Source organism: Juglans microcarpa x Juglans regia, chromosome 5D (assembly GCF_004785595.1).
Source record: "Juglans microcarpa x Juglans regia isolate MS1-56 chromosome 5D, Jm3101_v1.0, whole genome shotgun sequence".
NCBI lineage: Eukaryota > Viridiplantae > Streptophyta > Magnoliopsida > Fagales > Juglandaceae > Juglans > Juglans microcarpa x Juglans regia.
In genome coordinates this window covers 32,037,443-32,059,642 of record NC_054602.1, presented here as the reverse complement: position 1 = coordinate 32,059,642, position 22,200 = coordinate 32,037,443, and the positions used below count along the sequence as shown (strand labels likewise).

General features: G+C 36.4%; 2 protein-coding genes across 3 annotated transcripts; one reads left to right on the top strand and one right to left on the bottom strand.

The window, feature by feature from the left end:
* Window positions 1–6,645: 6,645 nt before the first annotated feature.
* Window positions 6,646–10,184, bottom strand: LOC121266612 (NADPH-dependent aldo-keto reductase, chloroplastic-like). 2 transcript variants are annotated; one of them, XM_041170497.1, is made up of 7 exons: window positions 9,992–10,182; window positions 9,404–9,454; window positions 8,742–8,818; window positions 8,496–8,583; window positions 7,861–8,136; window positions 7,446–7,694; window positions 6,646–6,881 (listed from the first exon to the last, which is right to left on the bottom strand). In XM_041170497.1, exons 1-7 carry the CDS (start codon window positions 10,109–10,111, stop codon window positions 6,795–6,797), a joined length of 948 nt encoding a protein of 315 aa, XP_041026431.1. In that variant the 5' UTR covers window positions 10,112–10,182; the 3' UTR covers window positions 6,646–6,794. The 2 variants fall into 2 exon arrangements, with proteins under 2 accessions (XP_041026431.1, XP_041026430.1); XM_041170496.1 differs by having other exon boundaries at window positions 6,841–7,146; window positions 7,399–7,694; window positions 9,992–10,184.
* A 5,626-nt stretch (window positions 10,185–15,810) lies between these two features.
* On the top strand, window positions 15,811–16,137 carry LOC121265912 (uncharacterized mitochondrial protein AtMg00240-like). Its single transcript, XM_041169575.1, has one exon. The coding sequence runs from the start codon at window positions 15,811–15,813 to the stop codon at window positions 16,135–16,137; it is 327 nt and encodes a 108-aa protein (XP_041025509.1).
* The last annotated feature ends 6,063 nt before the right edge of the window (window positions 16,138–22,200 follow it).

Genomic DNA, 22,200 nt, shown 5'->3' with positions numbered 1-22,200 from the left:
TATTTTTGAGAATGTGACTCTTACGCAGGAAATGATAAAGTCAATGCATCAGAAGGTGAGGGGTGGAAAAGTTATGTTAAAGCTAGATATGAGTAAGGCGTATGACCGAGTTGATTGGAGGTTTCTGGAGCATGTCCTTACTGCGATGGGTTTTCCAGTATTTTTCCGTAGGCTGGTTTTTATGTGTGTTTCAACGCCATGGTTTTCAATAATGATGAATGGTACGTATAAAGGTTTTTTTAAGTCTAAGAGGGGTCTTCGACAAGGGGATCCGCTATCGCCATACTTGTTTATTATCTTAGAAGAGGTTTTATCCCGATTGCTTAAGAAGCAAATGGCGGAAAGTTGTCATTTCTATCATCCGGTTGGTGCTCCTAGAATTTCACATTTATTATATGCCGATGATGTTATGATTTTTGCGAACGAACGCTAGTAAGAGGTCTATTCGTTGTTTAATTGGTGTTTTGCATGATTATGAGAAGTGGTCGGGACAGCGGGTGAGTCATGAAAAGTCGGCTATTTTTTTCTCTAAGCAATTAAGGATATCCAGGAAGAGAGACATTTTGGCTAAGACTGGGTTCGTGGAAGGTAAATTTCCATTCATATATCTAGGTGTTCCAATTGTAGATGGGAAGCATAAGGCTTCTCATTTTGGCCCCCTTATTGAAAAAATAGGAAGGAAAGTGTCGGGTTGGAAATGTAGATTGCTTTCGCAAGGGGGTCGGTTAATTCTGATTCGGCATGTTCTTTCTAGCATGCCTATGCACTTGTTGTCGGCGCTTCATGTTCCTCAGATTATTTTTAAGAAACTTCAGGGTTTATTTGCTAATTTTTTCTGGGGTGAAGAGGGTGGTAAAAGCAAGTGGAAGTGGAGGGCATGGCAGAAGATGTGTGTGTCGGTGGAGGAGGGAGGTATTGGTGTGAGGGATCTTGATGAGGTTCAAAAATCTCTATTTCTTAAATTTGGATGGAATTTGTTAACAAAAAAGTCTCTGTGGGTGGATTTTTTTTGGGCAAAATATGTTAAGAATGAGCACATGGTGCTTAGTGCTGAGACTAGATCGGCCTCTCTGTTTTGGAAAAAGATTTTGGAAGTAATGCCGACTTTGTGAGAGAGTACAAAATGGAAGGTGGGGGAAGAAAATGTATCCTTTTGGTATGATAATTTCCTGGGACATGGACCTTTGTTCCGGGATGTGAGAGAGGTAGTGGAGCCGAATCTTCTGGTGCAAGACGTAGTTGTAGAGAATTGTTGGGATGTGCAGTGACTTCAAGAGATACTAGGAAGTCAGAAGGCTATAGAGTTTGTGGAGGCGATGGGTCCATTGAAAAATAAAAAAGATATTTTTCTATGGTTGCATGAGAAGAGTGGTTGTTTCTCCATCAAGTCAGCATGAGATCTAATTAGAGTTAAGATGCCAAAGTTTGAGTGGGCGAGATGGGTGTGGCATAAGTTTCTACCAAAGAAGATATCTTTGTGCATGTGGAAGGCTGTTTTTGGTTGTCTAAGTGTGGACTCACAGGTCTGCCGCCTTGGGATTGCTTTAGCTTCTGGTTGTAATTGTTGTTTGCGAAGGCAGGTAGAGACGCTGGAGCATGTCCTTGCAAAAGGGGATTTTGCCGTGGAAGTCTGGAAGATGGCATCGGCTGAGTTTGGGGTTCCTTTTGTTCCGCAACAGGGTTGGCAGCAAAGAGTACAGGTTTGGTTTAATCGTGCAACACGACAGTCTCAACTGGTATGTTGCTGGGATTACTTCCTAGCGTGTTAGTGTGGCGTCTTTGGAGTAGAAGGTGTGTGGCGAGAATGGAAGATATGGCTGAGTCTGTACGGGAAGTGTGGTGTTCTGTAAAATATTGGGTGTAGATATTGGCATCTCGGATAGTCAAGGTGTAGCGCCTGTCAAGCATGGATGAGTACATTCTGAGGAGATTAAATATGCTGATTGTTAAGAAGTCTAAAATTCAGGTGAAAGTCTTGCGATGGGTTAAACCAATAGTGGGACGTTTGAAATTAAATCTTGATGGCAGCAGTGTTAGGAATCCAGGTCTTGCAGGCGGGGGTGGGTTGCTTCGGGATTATGGAGGTAATTTGGTTTTTGGTTTTTCAAAATTCTTTGATTCTTGTTCTAATAACGAAGCAGAGCTTCGAGCTGTTATTGAAGGAATAAAAATTTGCCGACAATAGGGGTTAAGGTGTATAGACATAGAGTGTGATTCTTTATTGGTGGTTTCGTGGATACGTTCACGAGTTTGTACAGTGTGGTATCTTTGGGATTATTGGGATGAGCTTTTGTTGCTTTTGGCAGATTTTGATTTCTCTATTTCTCATGTATTTAGAGAAGGGAATCAAGTAGCGGATGCTCTGGCGAAATGTGGCGCAATGGGAGAGAGAACAACATATTTTTTTATTATTTACACTTTCCTCGGGTGATTAGAGGGTTGTATAGATTGGATAAAATAGGCACGACGTATGTTAGATGCAGAGGATGAGTGCTTAGTTTTTTATGTTTGGGGAAGGGTTGTTAGAGGAGTAGTTATGTAGTTGGTTTGTTTGTAACCAAGGTTTCCCTCTGCCATAAATGAGAATTTTTTTAATGAAGTGTCGGAGGTGCCGCCCTCCTTTTGGCCTAAAAAAAAAAAACAGTAACAAATCTTATTTTTAAAATTAAAATATGCGACATCAATTTTCATTTTATCATCGCCATTGCCACGGGTGATAGTAAAATTTAAAATAAAAAATAACATTACTTTTTACACATAATTATATTATATATTTTTATACCGCATGTCTTTTTTTTTTTATCTTTTCAATGTAGGTACAATGACGTGGAAAAGTCATTTCCTAGAAAAGAACTAAGATTTGCCTATAAACATACTAGATAAATTTTATATTTATAAAGTAATTTTATAATTTATAAATTAACATGATTTGATATTTTATATCATATCTACATTGTTATAATAAAATGAGATGTATAATTTAATGTAGCAAATCAGTCAACATAAGTCTATAAGTTTATTATTATAAAATATTTTATAAACCAAAAAATCATCAATATGGAATACGAAAAATTAGAATTACGTTACGGTTTGACCTTGTAGGGATTGGTATCTAAGGTTTAAGAAAAGACAAGTCCTCTCTAGTCAAGTTCAAGGGGGACTCTCGCTCCCTTTACTAGAGGTGAGAGGAATGTTGCAATTAGAACTGATAATATAGTGAGACCAACGAGTAGGATAAGGGAATGCTAGAATTGGGATATCGAGAAAGAGGGTAGACCGTAGAGAATTCAACAAAGAAAAGCAAGAAAACCAAAAAGGGAAAGCGAGGAAGCTCTGCCCTTATTAACACATGGGCGATAAGTTAAAAATTGATGGTAACTTTCATGTATAGAATCGATCCCTTTATCCACCTTAACGAAGAAAATATACATGTTCACTCTCCAACTAATTTACATCATGTATGTCAAACTATTAACATTAACATATTGCATAATTAAAACACTAAATAATTTTAATGTGCATTATTAGTTAACATTTAACCATTAAGATTGTGTTACATCACTCATTTTCATATATTTTTTTATTTATAGTAAACATCGACGAGGGTGTTGCCACACCACCTATTTTTGTTTACTTTTCAATCATCTTAATCGATATGATTGGGCGGTGTGTCTGTCGATAGAATTAGGCTTCGTTTGGAAGTTAAATTTATCTCAACTCATCATTACAATTTTTTTAAATTTCAATATAAAATATAATAAACAATTTAATTTTTTTAAATCCTAAAATAATAATAATATAAAAAAATAATATTTTAATAATATTTTATCATCTCAACTCAATTCAATTCAATATTCAAATGTACTTTTAGCCTCTTAGTTGGGTGGTGAAAATTGTACTTTTCTCTACCTTTATAACAAGTAATTATGACCGTTTACTTGGATACGTATCCGGGTATCTAGTTATACTCATACTGAAATTTGAATTTGTAATGCAGATTGGGTTCCCAGATTATGATTTGGGCCAGTACTCGGACGAATTCAAGTTTTGAAACCCATATATTTGAATACCCGAATCCAAATTTTGCAAAAAACTACTGTTTTATTACTTTTTTAAAAGCCTCTATTTTACTAAAATATTTTCAAGAAAAAAATAGTGTTGAAAAAATAATTAAGGAAATGATATAAATCTCAAAACATCAAACAAGAACATTGAACATTGTCCATTGTCTATAATAATAAAAACATATTAAAATGAAAACTAACTTTTATTTCAAAAAAGAACTAAAAGTAGAAACAACTAATCATATTTTTAACTATACATGTAAAACAAATTCACTTTTTAATATGTTTACATGTTTTAAGTGTAAAAAAATTACATTTTTTTTATGGGCCCACTTTTTTAAAAAATGCTTGTATCAAACTTATGCATTGGATACTTATCCCTAACATTACTCATACACGTAAAACAAAAACTAAATCCAATATTCGTGACCTAAATGTTGTTTTTATGTTAATTATACAGCAATCAAACTTACGCAGGAATAAGGGCTTTTATGTGACTGTTATATTTTTCTTTCCCAATTCTGCAATGTCTTTGCGCACTTATAAGGAATTGACAAAGATTCTTTCTATTTTTGTTCAAAGATTTTTTATTGAATTTTAGCAAGTATGTCTTTTTGCGGTGAGATCCACAAGAAATCTTTCCTTGTCTTTGTTAAAATCCCAATTTAGAATAAAGAGTATTACTACTATGTCGTCTCAGTTATACCGCTCACTTTGCTCCGTTGATGTGGTACTACCGTGTAATGCCACGTGACTTATTAAAAAAATAAATAAAAAATCTAAATTTCCTATCTCTAGCTTTATTTACAATAAAACCCTTGAGTCTCACTATATTTTTCTTTTCTATTCGCCCAGCACTCCATTTTCACCGCATAGTGTAAACAGGGTACAACCCAAACTTTGGTTTCCTCCAATATTTCAACTAAACATTCATTGACAATACTTGATACAAGGACTAGAATTTTAAACAATTAAAAGAGAAACGAGTTTTCAATGGCATGAGAATAATTTCTACATTTGTTAGGAGGGATGGAGACGTTCATATTGTTTGGCATATATATGGGTAATGGATTCTATATTCTCCTCTCTTCTCTCTCTCTCTCTCTCTCTCTCTCCTATCTGTCTTTCCAAAATTCCTTCCAAACAAATACAGTAGCATCAAAGATAGTATAGTGTTTGTGCTTATATATTACAACTCATAAAATCAATAGCATCAAACAATCATGAGTCAATTTGCATTGAAACTGCATGTTCACACATGCCTTGTGGATAAATGGTTGAGTCAAGAGGGAGGATAGTAAGATTTTCTCAAGCGATTCACACCTTTTATGATTGCATTCTTTGCAACGTGATTTTTATTTCATAGCAAATATATATTGCATTCTTTGCAATGAATTTTTATTTAACATTACCGAAAATTCTTCCATGTACAAAGTTAAATGAGTTGTAATGATTGCTGGTTCTGTCTATGCACTCTATTGTTAGACCTTGACCTTTGGCTTTTATGGTCCAATACGGCTAAATTTGCAATTTCAAATTCTACTTGGATTTTGCAGTCAAGCTTTTCCACACTATCCTAACTAGGAGTGTAACCGATCCGGTTTAATTTTGGACAAAATTTAGAACCGAACCGGTATGTATTAATTTTATATTTTTCAAAACTGATTACGCACCGGTTACCCTCCTAAACCAGTATTTCCGATTTTACCGGTTTCCGGTCCGGTTAGATTTTTCGATTTTTTTTAAAATATAAGTTTCACAATTTGTCATTAAAAATGTTTATAAAAAAAAAATAATTTAAAAAAATCTATTTTATACTTATTAATATATTAGACTATATAATAGTATTAATATTAGACTATTGGTATAGTTATAAGTTATATATTAGTATTAGTTATAAACTATATATTTAATATTAGTATTAGTTATAAACTTTTATTGATTTAGTATTAACATTTTATGTAATAATTTATAAATTATAATAAGAAATTATTTCATATATGAATATATATAATTATATATATTATATATAAAAATTTATAATTATACATAATATATAAAACTTATATATATATAATATTTTGTATAAAACTTATATATACAATAATACAAATATTATTTTATATATATATTTTTATCAACCGGTCCGGTCCGGTTCGAAAAAGCTTAAAACCAGAACCGGACCAGAACCGGCCGGTTTTCACATTCTAAGAACCGGTCCTGGACCGATTTTTTCGGTTTGAATTTACACCCCTAATCCTAACTAGTTTTCCAGAGTTGAGGATGAACAAACTACCTATCTTGCAAAGCAAAACCCTGCCTGTGTGAACAAGCTTACTTTGCACAACTAGTTTAAGCATTTCTACCTCTATCGCTGTTGACCTGTATCTAACGGTGTCAGCTTAAGTTTTTATTTGTAAAATTTTATATTACCATATAAAAAGAAAGAAACTTTATGTAATTGACGCATGAGCCTTCTATGTTTCGTATTGTAATGTAGTCTACTGTGTATTATCTTCATCTAGTTCCATCTCTTTTTTCTAGACACGACCTTAGCTCTTCATTTATTTAGCAAGTAATATTTGCTCCCAATCCGAACACATCATACATTGTGATAGTTAAGCTTTAAGATACAAATTCGTCCAAAGATAGTTAAGAGCATCTGAGAGTGGCAAGTTCAAATTACTTGATATCAAGCAGAAACAAGAGAAAGGAACAGCAGTTGACTGCTCAGATTTCGCCATCCCAGAATTGCTCAATAGTCCTGTACGCACCAAAAGTCTCATGGATGAATGAGGTGCCTTTAACCAGTCTTGCCTGCACAATTTTAAAAAGAAGACACTAATGAAGATTGTGAGTCCGATATTATCACAAACACTATCATCCCATCATCAACATAATACAGTTATTGCACCTCATCCACAATCCTCCAACAGAACACGGTAAAAGTATCATAGATAGAACTCGCATGCCATATATGACAGACGATACATATTAGTAGGAAGTATTCACTGTGCCTGTGGCTCTGTGCTGGTAACAGCTATATACTAATTCGCCATGTAAAAACCAAGTGTGTCTAGTACTTAGAGAAGAGATAATGATAGAGTTACTACTTTTTTACTACCTATTTACTACTTATGACGTATTTGAAGTTATTTTTATTTTTTATCATTTTATTTTAAGTATTTTTTCAACATCCTTAATCATTAAGAAAAAATTAAAAAAATATATAATTTTACTAATAGTCACTTCCTTAACTATTAAGTAAAATAAAAAATTAAAAAAAATTAAATATAAAAAGAGTAGTAAGAGGATAGTAACCCTATCATTTTTCATTAGAGAAGTATAATTTATAAAGATGATATTTAAATGATTACTTGCCTGCTCAATTTCAGAGAATTTGGCAAACAAGTCTCCAGGAATAGACCAGTCGAAGACATCAAAGTTCTCCTTAATCCTTGCTTCATTTACACTCTTTGGAAGCACACTATGACCCATTTGCAGGCCCCAACGAAGGGCTACTTGCGCAGGAGTTTTGCCTAGTTTCTCTGCAACCATTAGTACAACTGGATTCTTGAGGACATCACTCTTGAGCCACGTGGTGCCAGGAGAACCTAATGGTGAATATCCCTAGAAAAAATATCACAGTTTTGACGTAAGATTTACACAATCACGAGTAGAAAAGCTATCAAAACACTCAAATTATAAATAAAAAAACAAAATCATTCAAATAAAAGAAAGTCAAGATCTTTTTTTTTGAGTGCAAATAAAAGAAAGTCAAGATTTGCCTCCTTACTGATAAGTGAACTCCCTTAGATTCACAAAATGTGCGTAGCTTGGTCTGCTGCCATGACGGATGACATTCCACCTGGACTACAGCAGGAGGAACACGAGCTACCTGGAGCAAATCTCCCAATTTCTTTGAAGAAAAATTGCTGACTCCAATAGCCCTTGCCTTGCCAGAATCATAGAGTGCTTCCATTGCTTTCCACGTGCTAGGTATGTCTGGTTGGACAAGGTTTTCTGGCTTAAAGCCTACTGACTCCTTCTTCATCCGGACAGGCCAATGGATCTTAAAAAATTGAGCAGCCTCATTTAATCACAGTTGAATGATGTCCTCAACAACACATTTTCAAAAAGAAAATGATATAAATTTGGCTTACTATCATCTCAAACTGTAATTTCCAAATGTGTAGAAGTAAAATAGCCAGACTCCAGGCATTACATGTTTTGGCCGTAATCTTTAACGTAAGCCAATATGTGCTGGAACTAAAATAGAAATAAAACCCTCTTCTATTTCGCCTTCAATTAGGTACTGCTATTTTTCTATCAATTAGACAAAAGGCAGTACAGGGTGGATCAATGTAGAAACTCTTGTAACAAGTTTCTAGAGATTTAAATTGAATATAAGCTTGGATCAGCAGTACATACAAGGTACAAATCAACATAATCAAGCTGCAAGTCTCGTAGGGTCCTATTCAAGGCCTCCGGAACATCTTCAGGTGCATGATCAGTACACCTGTGGGTATCTCAGTCATAGCAAGTAAAAAAGCATACTAGATAAGATGAAAGACAGTTCATAGGACATAAACCAATCAGCAGTATCAATTTAGCATTAAGTGCATACTTTTTTGATAAGTAGCCTTATGGGGATACTCAATATTAAACTAAACAAACCAGAGTTTAGAAGTAATCCACAAATCTTCACGCTTCACCACACCATCTTCAAACAGATTCTTCAGAACAAAACCAATCTGCAAGAAATAAGAAGTAGACTTTGGATCACGTACAATCCTGCAAAAGCTTGAGGAATTTCAACTAATAATATGAAGCAAGACTCATAATACCATAACTAATTATTGCCAAATGAGTTAGCAAACAATTAAGTCTGAAGTATGAATGTGACCGCATTTAGTGCAGCGCCCCCGCCCCCGCCCCTGCCCCACACCCCCCCCCCCCCCCCCCCCCCCCCCCCCCCCCAACATGTGAATTACTAGAACTAATCATTCGTACATCCACCGCTCACCCCAAAAACGCCTAGGCTTTTCTAATGGAGAAGCAGGAAAAAGAAAACTAAAAGTTGGTGACACTAGCAGAGCTAATATCCCTGAAAGATATTCAGCAAAGCTAACATCAGCAGGAGAGAAATAAGTGAGGCTATATGGTAATGGAAACTAAACAATAACAAATTGGATAACAAATGCGAATCAAACTGGAGGAAGATCTAAAGAATCGTGGGTATCAGATAACCTAAAGAAATTTGAGTCATAATACTTTGGATACAGTGAGATAATGTTTACAGCTCAAAAAGTGACACCGACTTTTGAGAAAATATTTACCTCCTTCTCATTACCATAGATCTGAGCACAATCAATATGGCGGTATCCAACCTGCAGCAGAAAAGTTGGTTGGTAGAAAGCTAGTTACAAACAAATCAAATAATTACTCGCACAAAAACTCAGCAAGAGATGACTGCACTTCTTGTTAAGAAAATGCACGAAACGTTTGATCCTACAATTCCAAGGGGTTAAAAAAAAAAAAAAAAAAAAAAAAAAAAAAAAAAAAAAAAAGAAAGATGTTCCAAGCAGGGACGCACAAGACCTCTCTCCGCAAGTCTAAGGCATTTCAGCAGAAGAAAAATCCATGAAGATATTGCACATTTGAGAAGTACACATGTAAAGTGTGCAATATGTGTACTTCTCAACTTTGTATGGTGTTAGAGATGTTCAATTAAAACCGGAAATGCTTCATTTCACCAGTTATTAAACACCACCCTATCCATTACTTCAACAGCACAAAAATCCATCAGAGTGCCCATAAAATTCTTCACCATCAGCATGATCATGGCGTGCGCCCACTAGTTTATTTCAACAATGCAAAAGAAATCCCAAAAAACAGCGACGAATAAAGAAGGAACATAAGAAGACCTTTACGCCGGTAGCGACGGCTTGACCGACGAGGCCAGGGTCAGCTTGCCAAGTCCCAAGCGCTACCGAGGGAATCTTAGCTCCGGTGTTCAGTTGGAAGAATCGAATTCCGTCTGCCATTTCCAGGCTGAGAAGAAGCGGTAGGAGTAAGTATCAGAGACGGACAGAGTGCTAAAAGTAGAAGAGCGAGGATAATGAGGCATCTTCGGGCTTTACATAGAGGAAAGGAAAATATGACTACGTAACTTTGAATTTCTCTCTCAATAAATTATCTCCAGGCTTTATTTTATTTTTTAATATTTTTTTAATTAAAAAAAAGTAAATATTAATGTATTTATATTTTTAAAAAAATATATATATTAAAAAAAAAAAAAAAAAAAACAATTTACACTGATCACACGACCACCCTTACATAAAAAAACAGACGTGGCCGGCAGCGCAGATACGTACATGCCACGTGTAATGATATCTGTTGCTTTAAACTTTATTATCATCAAACAGGCATTGTGATGTTGACAAGTGCTGTTTACTTTTTAGCACTAAAAATTCATTTCATATGGCTCCAGTTAGCCCGTCGGTTCAGCTTTTGGATCGCTCCTTGTTATTTGGGAAAAACGTAGACCGTGCAATTCAAGTTTGTCTATGCTAGGGAGCTTTTTTTTTTGGTCCGATTGAATTTTTTATTTTTTTAATTTTTTTATTTAATAATTAAAAAAATATTATTTAATAATATTGTGATTTTTTAAAATATTTAAAAACGTTAAAAAAAATTATGTAAAAAAAATTTAAATATTTTCTTAATCACTAAATATTTAAAAAAAAGAAAAAAATTTACAATATTATTAAAGAATATGTTATTAATCACTAAGTAAAAAAAATAAAAAATAAAAAAATCAATCTGGCCAAAAAGGAGCCCGTTTTCCTAGCATCTGTCCTGCCTATTTCGTATGTCCTTATTATAAATTGTATTTTTTTCCTTTTAAATACTTTGTAAATAAATTTAAACATTTTTAAAAAATAGATGAGCAGTCAAATTAAAAAAATATTTTTTTCTTAATCATTAATTAAAAAATATAAACAAAAAAAATTCAAATTGAGAAAACAAACTTAGAAATCACATTATCATTTTGCTCAGAAAAATCTTCAAACAGGATAAGGTGAGAAATGAAATTTTACACTCTCCAATAATAAAAGGACACCTATATATTCTAATATGGAAAATGCTGTAATAATTCTTAAAAAAAAAATAATTGTTGTAATCGTGAGTGCGTAAGCATCGTACAGTTAATTTGAAAAAAATAAATAAATATGGAATCCACACTAAAAATAATAATTTTTTAATAATAGACTCATTCTTTTTTAAAACGATTGTATAGTGCTTGTGTACTCTACGACTGTATGTAATATTCTACTATATACAGGTATAAATTGTGCTTGTATGTGCACCCCGTTGACATGACAACATGCACTGTTTCCACCTCAACATTTATTTTATTAAAAAAAAAATAGATGGACGAACGGAGGAAGAAGAAAGGAAACCATACTTTTCATTTCTCGGAATTTTTTCCATTGGAACAGTGGTTTCCAAGTCTTGAGAGTTGAGATCTCTCAAAAAAGAGAAAAACTTCCCACCGGTCTATCTATTTCTCCCCAAATAATAGCTTTCCAATGAAAAAATGCCACGAATACGTCTCATTTTATCTCTATTATGACCAAACTACACCAATTTCATGGGAAAAAAAAAGCATCCACACCAAGAAAGGATAATGATGTCCTTACCTTTTGTGCACATCGAACTCGATACAGTTCCCCTCGACTTTCGAGCTCTTTCCTCCTCATCCAAAAGCCACCGTCAATGGCGACAAAACGAGACAGGTCACTGTCGCCGATGAATGATTATACGACAAAACCAAAGATTCAAAGCACCAAGGTTGCTAATGGTTGTTTCATGGAACAACAACAAAAAAAAAAAAAAAAAAAAAAAAAAAAAAAAAAAAAAAAAAGGGGAGTTTTTCTTGGATTAGGAATTACATAGCCTTGTTCCATCTAGATCCAATCTCAAATGACTAAAATTCCACTTATTCAACTCTGAATGCAGGAGCCTTGCCTACCAAAGGTCTAAGGCCTGAACATTGAAATTGTTTTTTGAGTCTGGGTCAATAAGATTTTGTGTCACAAAATCTATTGACAGAATCATCTCTTCCCATATTTTTAGATTACACAAAATCAGGGATTTCTTAATCTTAGGCAACTGTTACAATAGTATAGTTTCCTTATATGTAAATTTCCATAATTAGTTTCATTGTACACTTATATATTTTGTAAAGCAGAATACAAAATCAATATACTGAATTATTCAAACTCGTTTTCCCTCTTGCTTAACATGGTATCAGACTAGGTTTCGTTCTTTTTTTTTTTTGGCATCACCATGGCTGAATCCTCCAACCCACCTCTCCCTTCCCTCCCTTCCCCTTATCTTCTTCATCCCTCAGATTCACCAAGGTTAACCCTTGTCAATGGACTCCTAACCGGCGACAACTATCCCAAATGGCAAAAAGCCATGACCCGAGCCCTCAATGCCAAAAACAAACTTAGTTTTGTTGATGGCACTCTCAAAGCTCCTGAACCTAATACACCCGAATACACCCGATGGAACCAAACGAAAGATATGGTTCTTACCTGGATCCTCAATTCTATCAGCCCCTCTCTTGCCAATTCTCTTGAATATCACACCAACCCACGTGATGTTTGGGTGGATCTTTCCTCTCGTTTTTGTCATGGCAATAATGCCAGAATCTACCAACTCAAACAGACTCTATCTTCCCTACATCAAACCACAAATTCCATTCATGATTACTATAACCAAATCAAACAAATTTGGGATGAACTTGGTCATCTCAAACAAAGCACTGGCCTCACAGCTTTACAGCAGCAAGCCGATGATGAACAGGTGTTCCAATTCCTCCTCGGTCTCAACGATTCCTTCGCCTCCCTCTACACTCAAATCTTAGCCATGGATCCACTTCCACCCATAAGCAAAGTCTTATCTATTTTGTTTCAAGAAGAGCAACAAAGGCTGCTCAACATTAGACCCTCTCAATCGGAAACCATGGCCATGGCAGTTTGATCTAGTGGACGCCCAAAAAACCCTTTCAAGTGCACGGCTTGCGGCAAAGATGGCCATAGCTGCGATCGTTGTTGGACTCTCGTCGGTTACCCACCTGGCCGAAACCCGCGACCCAAGACCCAGCCATCCATTCTCAGACAGCCTCCATCCAGCGTCAACCAGACCACTGCCGCTTCATCGACTTCAAGCCCGGTTCCTGGCTTGTCATCGGAGCTCCACCAGAAGCTTTTCAGCTTGCTCGCACCATCTTCTTCTCCGATTGAGTCATCTATGAACTTCATTGGTAACCTCTTCTCCCCTCATCTTGATTTTCCTCTCAATTGGCGCCTCCATTGGGTGGTAGACAGTGGCGCGAGCCACCATATCTACCACCACAAGGAAGCTTTCGCCGATCTCCAACCCCTTGCAGCCCCTCATTCGATTCGGCTTCCCACGGGTCAAGATGTGCCTGCCGAGGGTCTCGGCACATGTGTTCTCTCCCCTTCTCTCATCCTCACTCAAGTTATTTTGTTCCCCTTTTAACCTTTAATCTATTATCTGTTTCCAGAATTGCCCTTCACAATTCTTGCATTATTACTTTCTCTTCTAATAATTGCTTATTTCAGGACCCACAGTCGATGAAGCTGATTGGAGCGGGTGAACTCTGCAATGGGCTTTACGTGTACCGTCCCGACCCTCCTGTGGTTTTTACTGTTCAATCTGCTGCTAATAAGACCCTATGGCATCAATGTCTAGGTCATCCCTCCAGTTTTATTATTCCTAAAATTTTAGATTCTCCTTGTATTCTTTCTAATTGTGATGTTTGTGCTCGTTCTAAACACACAAGATTACCCTTTTCAATTTTTGCTAATAAAAGTGTTTTTGCTTTTAATCGTATTTTTTGTGATATTTGGAGTGGATATCATACTTCTTCCTTATCTAGAGCACATTATTTTCTCACAATAGTGGATGATTTTTCTCGCACCACTTGGATATATTTAATGCGTTTTAAATCTGAAGCTTACACTCATTTAACGCATTTTTTTGCTCTTGTCAAAACTCAGTTTAACACCAATGTTAAAATTATTAGAACTGATAATGGACAAGAATTTCTCTCTTATCAATTTCAAACTTATCTTCTTGACCACGGCATTATTCACGAATGTACTTGTGTTGAAACTCCTCAACAAAATAGTGTTGCGGAACGTAAACACTAGCACCTTCTTAATGTTGCTCGCAGTCTACGTTTTCAAGAACACTTACCCCTCCCTTTTTGGGGTGATTGTGTTCTTACTGCCGCCTACCTCATCAATCGCACTCCGAGCCGTAGTCTTCAAAATAAATCGCCTTTTGAGGTTCTCTTCAACAAAATACCCAACTACGATCACCTTCGTGTTTTTGGGTGCCTCTGTTATGCTCAAACTCTTCGTTCTCACCGTGATAAATTTTCTCCTCGTGCTACTAAATGTGTTTTCCTCGGCTACCCTAGCACTCACAAAGCCTACAAACTCTACAATCTTGATACACAGTCCATTTTCTACTCTCATGATGTCACCTTTCATGAACAACAATTCCCTTTTCAGAATATTTCAAACTCCTCTTCTTCTTCATCTCAAATCATTCCCCTTCCGATTCCTGAACTCACTTTATCTACTTCTCAAACACCTCTAAATCCTCCTCAAACTCCACCCTCATCACCTTCACCTCCACCTGTCTCTTGTCCTCGCCGCCATACTACCCGGCCTTCCTATCTTCATGATTACATATGCCCACCTTACACACAGAGCCCATGGCGTCTTCACCTGTTACAACAACTTCAGGTACTGCTCATCCTTTATCTACTTTTCTTTCTTACTCTCGCTTTTCTCCCTCACATATTACTTATTTAAATGCTCTCACCTCTTTTGTTGAACCTTCATGCTATTTTGATGCTCTCAAACATTCTCATTGGCGCGAGGCAATGTCTACCGAGCTCCAGGCTCTAGAAGCTAACTCCACTTGGACTCTTGACCATCTTCCACCTGGTAAGAAACCCATTGGCTGTAAATGGGTTTTCAAAACCAAACTCAAAGCTGATGGATCTATTGAGAGATACAAAACCCGACTGGTTGCCAATAGCTACACTCAAGTTGAAGGACTTGACTACCATGAAACCTTTGCTCCGGTAGCCAAGATGACCACTGTCCGCTGCTTATTGGCCATTACTGCTAAAAAAAATTGGATCATTCATTAGCTCGATGTCAACAACACCTTCTTGCACGGTGATCTTGATGAAGAAGTCTACATGATCCCACCTCCTGGCTATTGCACTCAGGGGGAGACCCGTGTTTGTCGCTTCAGAAAATCTCTATATGGTCTCAAGCAAGCCTCCCGCAATTGGTTTTTTAAACTAACTACTGTGCTTCTTGATGTAGGTTTTCGTCAATCTCAGGCTGATCACTCCTTATTCACTCTTATTACTCATACCAGCATCACTATTGTTCTTGTTTATGTTGACGATATCTTAGTTGCTGGCAATGATCTTCCCCAAATTGAGTTTTTCAAGAATCATCTCTTCACTCACTTCAAAACCAAGGATCTTGGCTCTCTGAAGTTCTTCCTTGGTCTTGAAGTTGCTCGTTCTTCTGCAGGGATTTTTCTAAATCAGCGGAAATATGCTCTTGATATTCTTTCTGACAGTGGCTAACTTGGTGCCCGGACCGCCTCTTTTCCGATGGAACAACATTTGAAGCTTTCCAATGAAGATGGACCTCTACTTCCTGATCCTAGCATTTATCATCGTCTTGTTGGTCGTCTCATTTACTTGACCATCATTCAACCTGACATTGTTTATGCCGTCAACATTCTTAGTCAGTTTATGCATGCTCCTCGTGTTCCCCATATGAATGCTGCTACGCGTGTTCTCCGCTACATCAAAGGGAGCCCCAGCCAAGGCATTTTCTTCTCCTCTTCCAGTACCACTCAGGTTACAGCTTATACTGATTCTGATTGGGCCAGTTGCCCAACCACCCGTCGCTCCACCACAGGCTATTTCATCTAGCTCGGTACCAGTCCAATCTCGTGGCGCACAAAAAAACAGACTACTGTTGCTCGTTCTTCCGCTGAAGCTGAATACCGCGCTATGGCTGTCACCACCTGTGAACTCACCTGGCTAAAGCAACTTCTCACTGATCTTGGCATTCCTCATCCCGAGCCTTTCCATCTCTACTGTGATAATCAGTCTGCACTTCACATTGCTCACAATCCAGTGTTCCATGAACGTACCAAGCATATTGAGATCGATTGCCACATCATTCGCGACAAAATTCGCTTCGGCCTCCTTAAAGCAATTCACACTTCTTCACATGAGCAAATTGCAGATATCTTCACCAAAGCTTTAGGACAAGATCTTTTCCACCATTTCTCATACAAGTTGGGCATTACAGATTTTCATGCGCCAACTTGAGAGGGAGTATTGACAGAATCATCTCTTCCCATATTTTTAGATTACACAAAATCAAGGATTTCTTAATCTTAGGTAACTGTTACAATAGTATAATTTCCTTATATGTAAATTTCCATAATTAGTTTCATTGTACACTTATATATTTTGTAAAGCAGAATACAAAATCAATATACTGAATTATTCAAACTCGTTTTCCCTCTTGCTTAACAAAATCAACCAAATGAGTAAAATGGGTTTGGTCCCAAGTGGTTGATTTCTTATATCGAAGGAATTAGAAAAACTGATCAAATGGGTCTGGTCCTAAACGACCTATTTATGAACCAAATTTGGGTAATTCATGAGACTAGGGACATGAAGGAACCAGAATCGGATTGGAATCTGGGCATTTGCAATTTTTATTTTTCTTGTTTGTTTTGAGGAATTAGAAGAATCGGTGGGGGCGGGGAGAGGGTGTTGCGAAAGGCATTGATTGAATGGAACGTGTAAAGAGGGGGGGGGGCATTGAGGAATTCTCTTCTTCACCTTCCCACAGATAGGAGTGGTTTTTGGTCGCGGATGAGAGCTTGGAGACGGGATGTGTTCCTCAGGAGTGCAAGAGAGAGAGAGAGCTTGATGGAACGAAGAACAACGATGATAAATGAAATCTTGAAATTATCAAGTGGGATAATCTTATATTCATTTGTGTAGAATTGCTGATGTGGAGGCCTTTGATTGGGGGTTGTTAAACGCCTAATATCATCCCAACCATTCCGAAGAGGAGCTGCTCAAAAAATGCTTGAAAGCCAAATCCATCTCAAATATACTGCACAGAAAAGTTGGTTTTTGTATCAAAACGAGAATCTAATAACTGCAAAACTCATTTGTACAAAATAAAATGGAGTTAAGGGGGCATCTATTATGGAAAATGATATCCACAGGAGAGTTAGCACAGGGATCGTGTAGGAACGTTTACGTGAAAAATGAAACACTGCATTTCGCACGAACCATCCATTCAACTTCCTTCCTTCATCTCCCTCCTCCGTTCAAACTTCAAATCCATCTCACTCTCCTCCATCAGTTCTTCTTCATTCTCACTGTCAGACGGCTTCTTTCCTCCATCTCCCTCCTTTGTTCAAACTTCAAATCCATCTCACTCTCCTCCATCAATTCTTCTTCATTCTCACTGTTAGAGAATCTTCGAAGTGCTGCCAAGACCCAAGATGGGTTTAGAGCCCGAGAGCCATCTCCCTCCCTCCTCCATGTAGCAACCTGAGAGCCCGAGTGCCATCTTGATCCTGTGAAGGTACTCTCTCTCTCAGGTTGATTCTGTTTGTTCTTGACCATTCATGATTTTAGCTTAAATTGCAACATTTTATTAGTTGGGGATCTAATTTGGAACTCTGTTGTGATGGATCTTTCACTATTTACATCCTAGAATGCTAATTCCATGGATTGATTTTTCAAAAATTGTATCTCTTATGTTTATGCTGCACTGGCATAACTTGTAAATAATGGAGGGAGGGACTAATGTTTTGAGGGTATGATAGTAGTGGTTGCATGCCTAAATCATGGTTGATGATCAATGCCATCACCAACTTGTAGGCCCAACCCAAACGAGCTCTTGAAAATGATTGGAACGTTTTGAATGTTCAGTGAAACATATAGGACCATTGACAAAGATTGGGAATTAGATGGTTCTTTGACATTTCTTGCTCACCAACTTTAAAGTTTGCTGATTTTCTTAGGGCTTTTTCCCCTTTTTGGACTGTTGGTAATTCTCAGTTTTTGTTATCTTTAGTATTTGTTTGGTTGCTTTCTCTTGTACACATCATGTATACTCGGTTGCCTCTTGCTCTTACTTTTATCAATCCAACAAATTAGCTATTTGTCTATCTGCTATTCTTATGTTCTATTTTTAAAATTTTATGTTATTGTTTTCTGTGTACTTGGAATACACCTTTCATAAAGCTCATTTCCAATTACCCAAGTCCGAAAAAAGGAAAAATCATATTATTGAAGGGCCCCAAATTAACCTACACACTAATTGAATTGAAGAAGCAAATTCAAAACAATAACATTATGAAAGGCTATTCATGTGTGTGTGTGTGTGTATATATATATATATATATATATATATATATATATATATATATATATAGTGGGAAATGAATTTTGTAGAGCATCATGAATTTAAAGCTCGGAATTGGTATGTAATTAATTGCCACCTAACTTTCATATGGAATCAAAAGAAATATTAAATATTTGCTTTAATTCCATGAAGAAATGTTTAAACCAGATGAGAGCAGCATGCATGCATACATGAGTTGATCTAAAAGCTGCTAGCTTGCCTACCTACATTTCCTGCTAATTTTCCTGACAAAAGTCTCTCAGCTTTGCAGCCCTTTCACATGTTATAGTAAATGTGGTTTTGATATATTTAACTTCGACAACTGCATCTGTATACCATTTTGTGCAGCAAATAATATGCCACCTCGTGCTTCTGATCTTAGTCTTTGATGGGAATGTTCTTGCTGCAAATGAGTTCATCGAACTCTCCTGTGAATTAGTTGTGGCCAGACTTACTATAATTGCAAAGCAAAGGTGAAAGAATTGATAAATATTTATTACTTTGTTAGGCTTGAATACATGTAATTCTGATTTGGGTCCAATTAGTCTAGGTAATGCCCAGCAGATCTGAAAGAAGGGATTGCTAGCTTAATATTTGCTGCTCCAAGGTGCTCAGAAATTTGACTATGAGGACAGTCATATTCTTTTGTGTAGCATACAAGACGAACTTCTTTCCTATAAGACACTACCTTTTAGTCAAATGAAGTTATGAACACCAAATTTTTTCTTCTTTCCTGTAAGACTTTCTATCTTTTTTTTTTTGGTCGAATTGATTCTTATTATGCAACACACAACATACATTTAGGGTTTCAAGCCTTCAGCAGAAGGATGCAGATGACTTTAGAAAGCTTGCCTCAGCAGTGTGCATGCAAGTCAATACTATTAGTCAAGCTCTTATATTTGTGACACGATCCCAGACTTGGTCTTTTTTTTAGCGACCTGGACTTTTACTTGTAGCAGCTTTTGTTATTGCTCCGTTGGGGGTGAACTATTGATTTTATCATTGCATTTTGTGACTAACTGCCTACTGATATATGGAAAGAATCAATGACCTCTATCACTTTTTCCTATTGGGGGCTCCAAACAAATTTGGCTTGAATACATTTTATTGATATTTTCTTCTCGTTTGAGGACATTGTGTCAGCTGCTGAAGCTGCTACAGAATCTGCCAAGAAAGCAATTGCTACTGCATAAGCTGCTGCCTATTTGGGGGACAGAGACTTCAATCAAACTACTCAAGCATCTGGTCTTCAAATTGGCCAGAGTTATGTGTACAACTTTGCCTTTGTTGGCCAAAGAGGAACTCTCTAGTGGCAAGTCCACTTCAGACAATCAAAATGAAGCCTCACTGAATGGAAACTTTGTACATTGTATGTTAGGGACTATTTGGAATGTTGTGTATCACGAAACTATTTAGAATGTTGTGTATTATGTAACTATTTGGAATGTTGTTGTGTACTATGAGAATATGTAATTGGATACAAGTTGATTTATAGAACCACAAAAAAGCTTATGTCATTTGTAGAAACTGATAAATCTTATATAACAAAATATTTATCATCTTTTTTACAATCACTTGCTCATAATTCACATATTGCAATGGGAAACTCACATATTGTTTACAATCACAATACAAAAAGAGAAAATACACTTAAGAGATTTCGAAATCATAAACCAAAATTAGAAAGATATGGCTGTGCTCCACCCTCATTATCCAACTGACTTCCATCCATCCCAAGATGCATTTGTGAAGATAATAACACAAAGTTTAGTAGTTATAAACTAGAGATGAAACAAAATCAAGTACCACAATATGAAATTGAGATGAAACAAAATGGAATCATTAAGTACACTTTCTTAAATCGCAATCGCTGGTTCGCCAAACTGGGTTCCACTAGAGTCAAAAACTTTTGGGATGTTTCCACGCGACTAATACCAAAAAAGTAGATGAAAGTAACCTGATTACTTTCAAATAAAAATAAAAATGAAATATAATTTAAATATGAAGAGTTTGTAAACCTGAATGGGAACACTTTATTGTGTCCTAACCAATGCTTTGCTTGAGAAATCCAGATAAAATGGTATTGGTATCACCTAACATAGAAACCAATAATTATTATGAAACAAAGATGTAGTAATATAAATATAGACATTATGTGTTCCAGTCAAATGAACTTGATCTAATATTCAAAGTACCTGTGTTGCGATATTAGTTGATGGATTTGTTGATGGATTTGCGGTAGGAGGTATTATAGGATATACGTGATCCTTCCCTTTCTTCATCTATCTAGAGAATAGTAAGGAGAATCTAGTAAGCTCATGGGCCATTGTCCCTCTTCATGAAAGTAAAACCCAAATAAATTTTAGATGCAAAACTGAATACAACTAACAAAATTGTATAAGCATTAGCTTTGAAAATCCAAATTACAGATCGACAGCTCAGGGAAATGAGCGTTAAATATAACCTATTACCATTCAGATGGAGCTTCTTCATTAAACTCTCAATATTTGGGTTATGTCCAAAACAGACAACATCTACCCACGTCCTAATTAGCATATCAAACTAGATAGATTAATCTTGATTGATCTCAGTGTATGATTACAATTTACCATCATTTTTACTTTCATCTGGATACTTCACGGGAAAGAGGAAAACAGAGTCAGAGGTTCTTTCCAAATACCCCAACTTTGGTAATTTATAAGTTCTTTCTCTCTGCTCCAAAGTAGAAACTTGTAAGGAAAATATTTCTAATCGATTGATGCATGCAATAATCCTTGAACCATCCAATTAGGATGATGAACATCTCTTAAATTAATTAAATAAACATGTCCAGGGAGAAGGTTGAGTTCGGTAGATGTTGCTGATCAATAGACTTGCTTATTGATCTATCTAGTTTGATAGTAGTCAACTAATGGGAAATAGTTGTTAAAATTTTCTCCATAATCTTGATTAAGCTACACGGGATTTTTTTGGGTTACGTCTCAATACTTGGACTTCAGGTAGTTAACAATCTCCTAAAATGTTGTTTATCACCTTAAAGGCTTAACCTACTTGTAACATCTTAAGCTCCAATTATAACCTTTACGCTTGCACCCACCCCAACTGGGAGATAGACAAAAACAAATATATATATATATATATAGAGAGAGAGAGAGAGAGAGTTAATGAGTGAGTGCTCTGTTTCATTGTATTCCCATAATGTACACGGGCATAGTTTGCTTGAACCCAACCACCATTATTGGATTCTAAACTACAGATAAACCCATCATCAACAAAATCACCAACCCTTTTCACCTTACTTTAACTTTCTAGGCTCGATAGGATACTTCCTAGAGAAGCAATAACAACCTCATGAAAACAAAATTTGGGAGAAATGAACCCACTTACCATAGATGATGCCAACGACTGGTGGATGAGGTGAAGTATTCAAAGCTGCCAGAGATGACGCCAATGCAGACGACTGGTGGAGGTAGATTCAAAAAATCTGATGACGGTGGGGTGGGTGGCAGAGGAGTGCAACACAACCCAGCCGAGGAACGGGTCATGGAGTA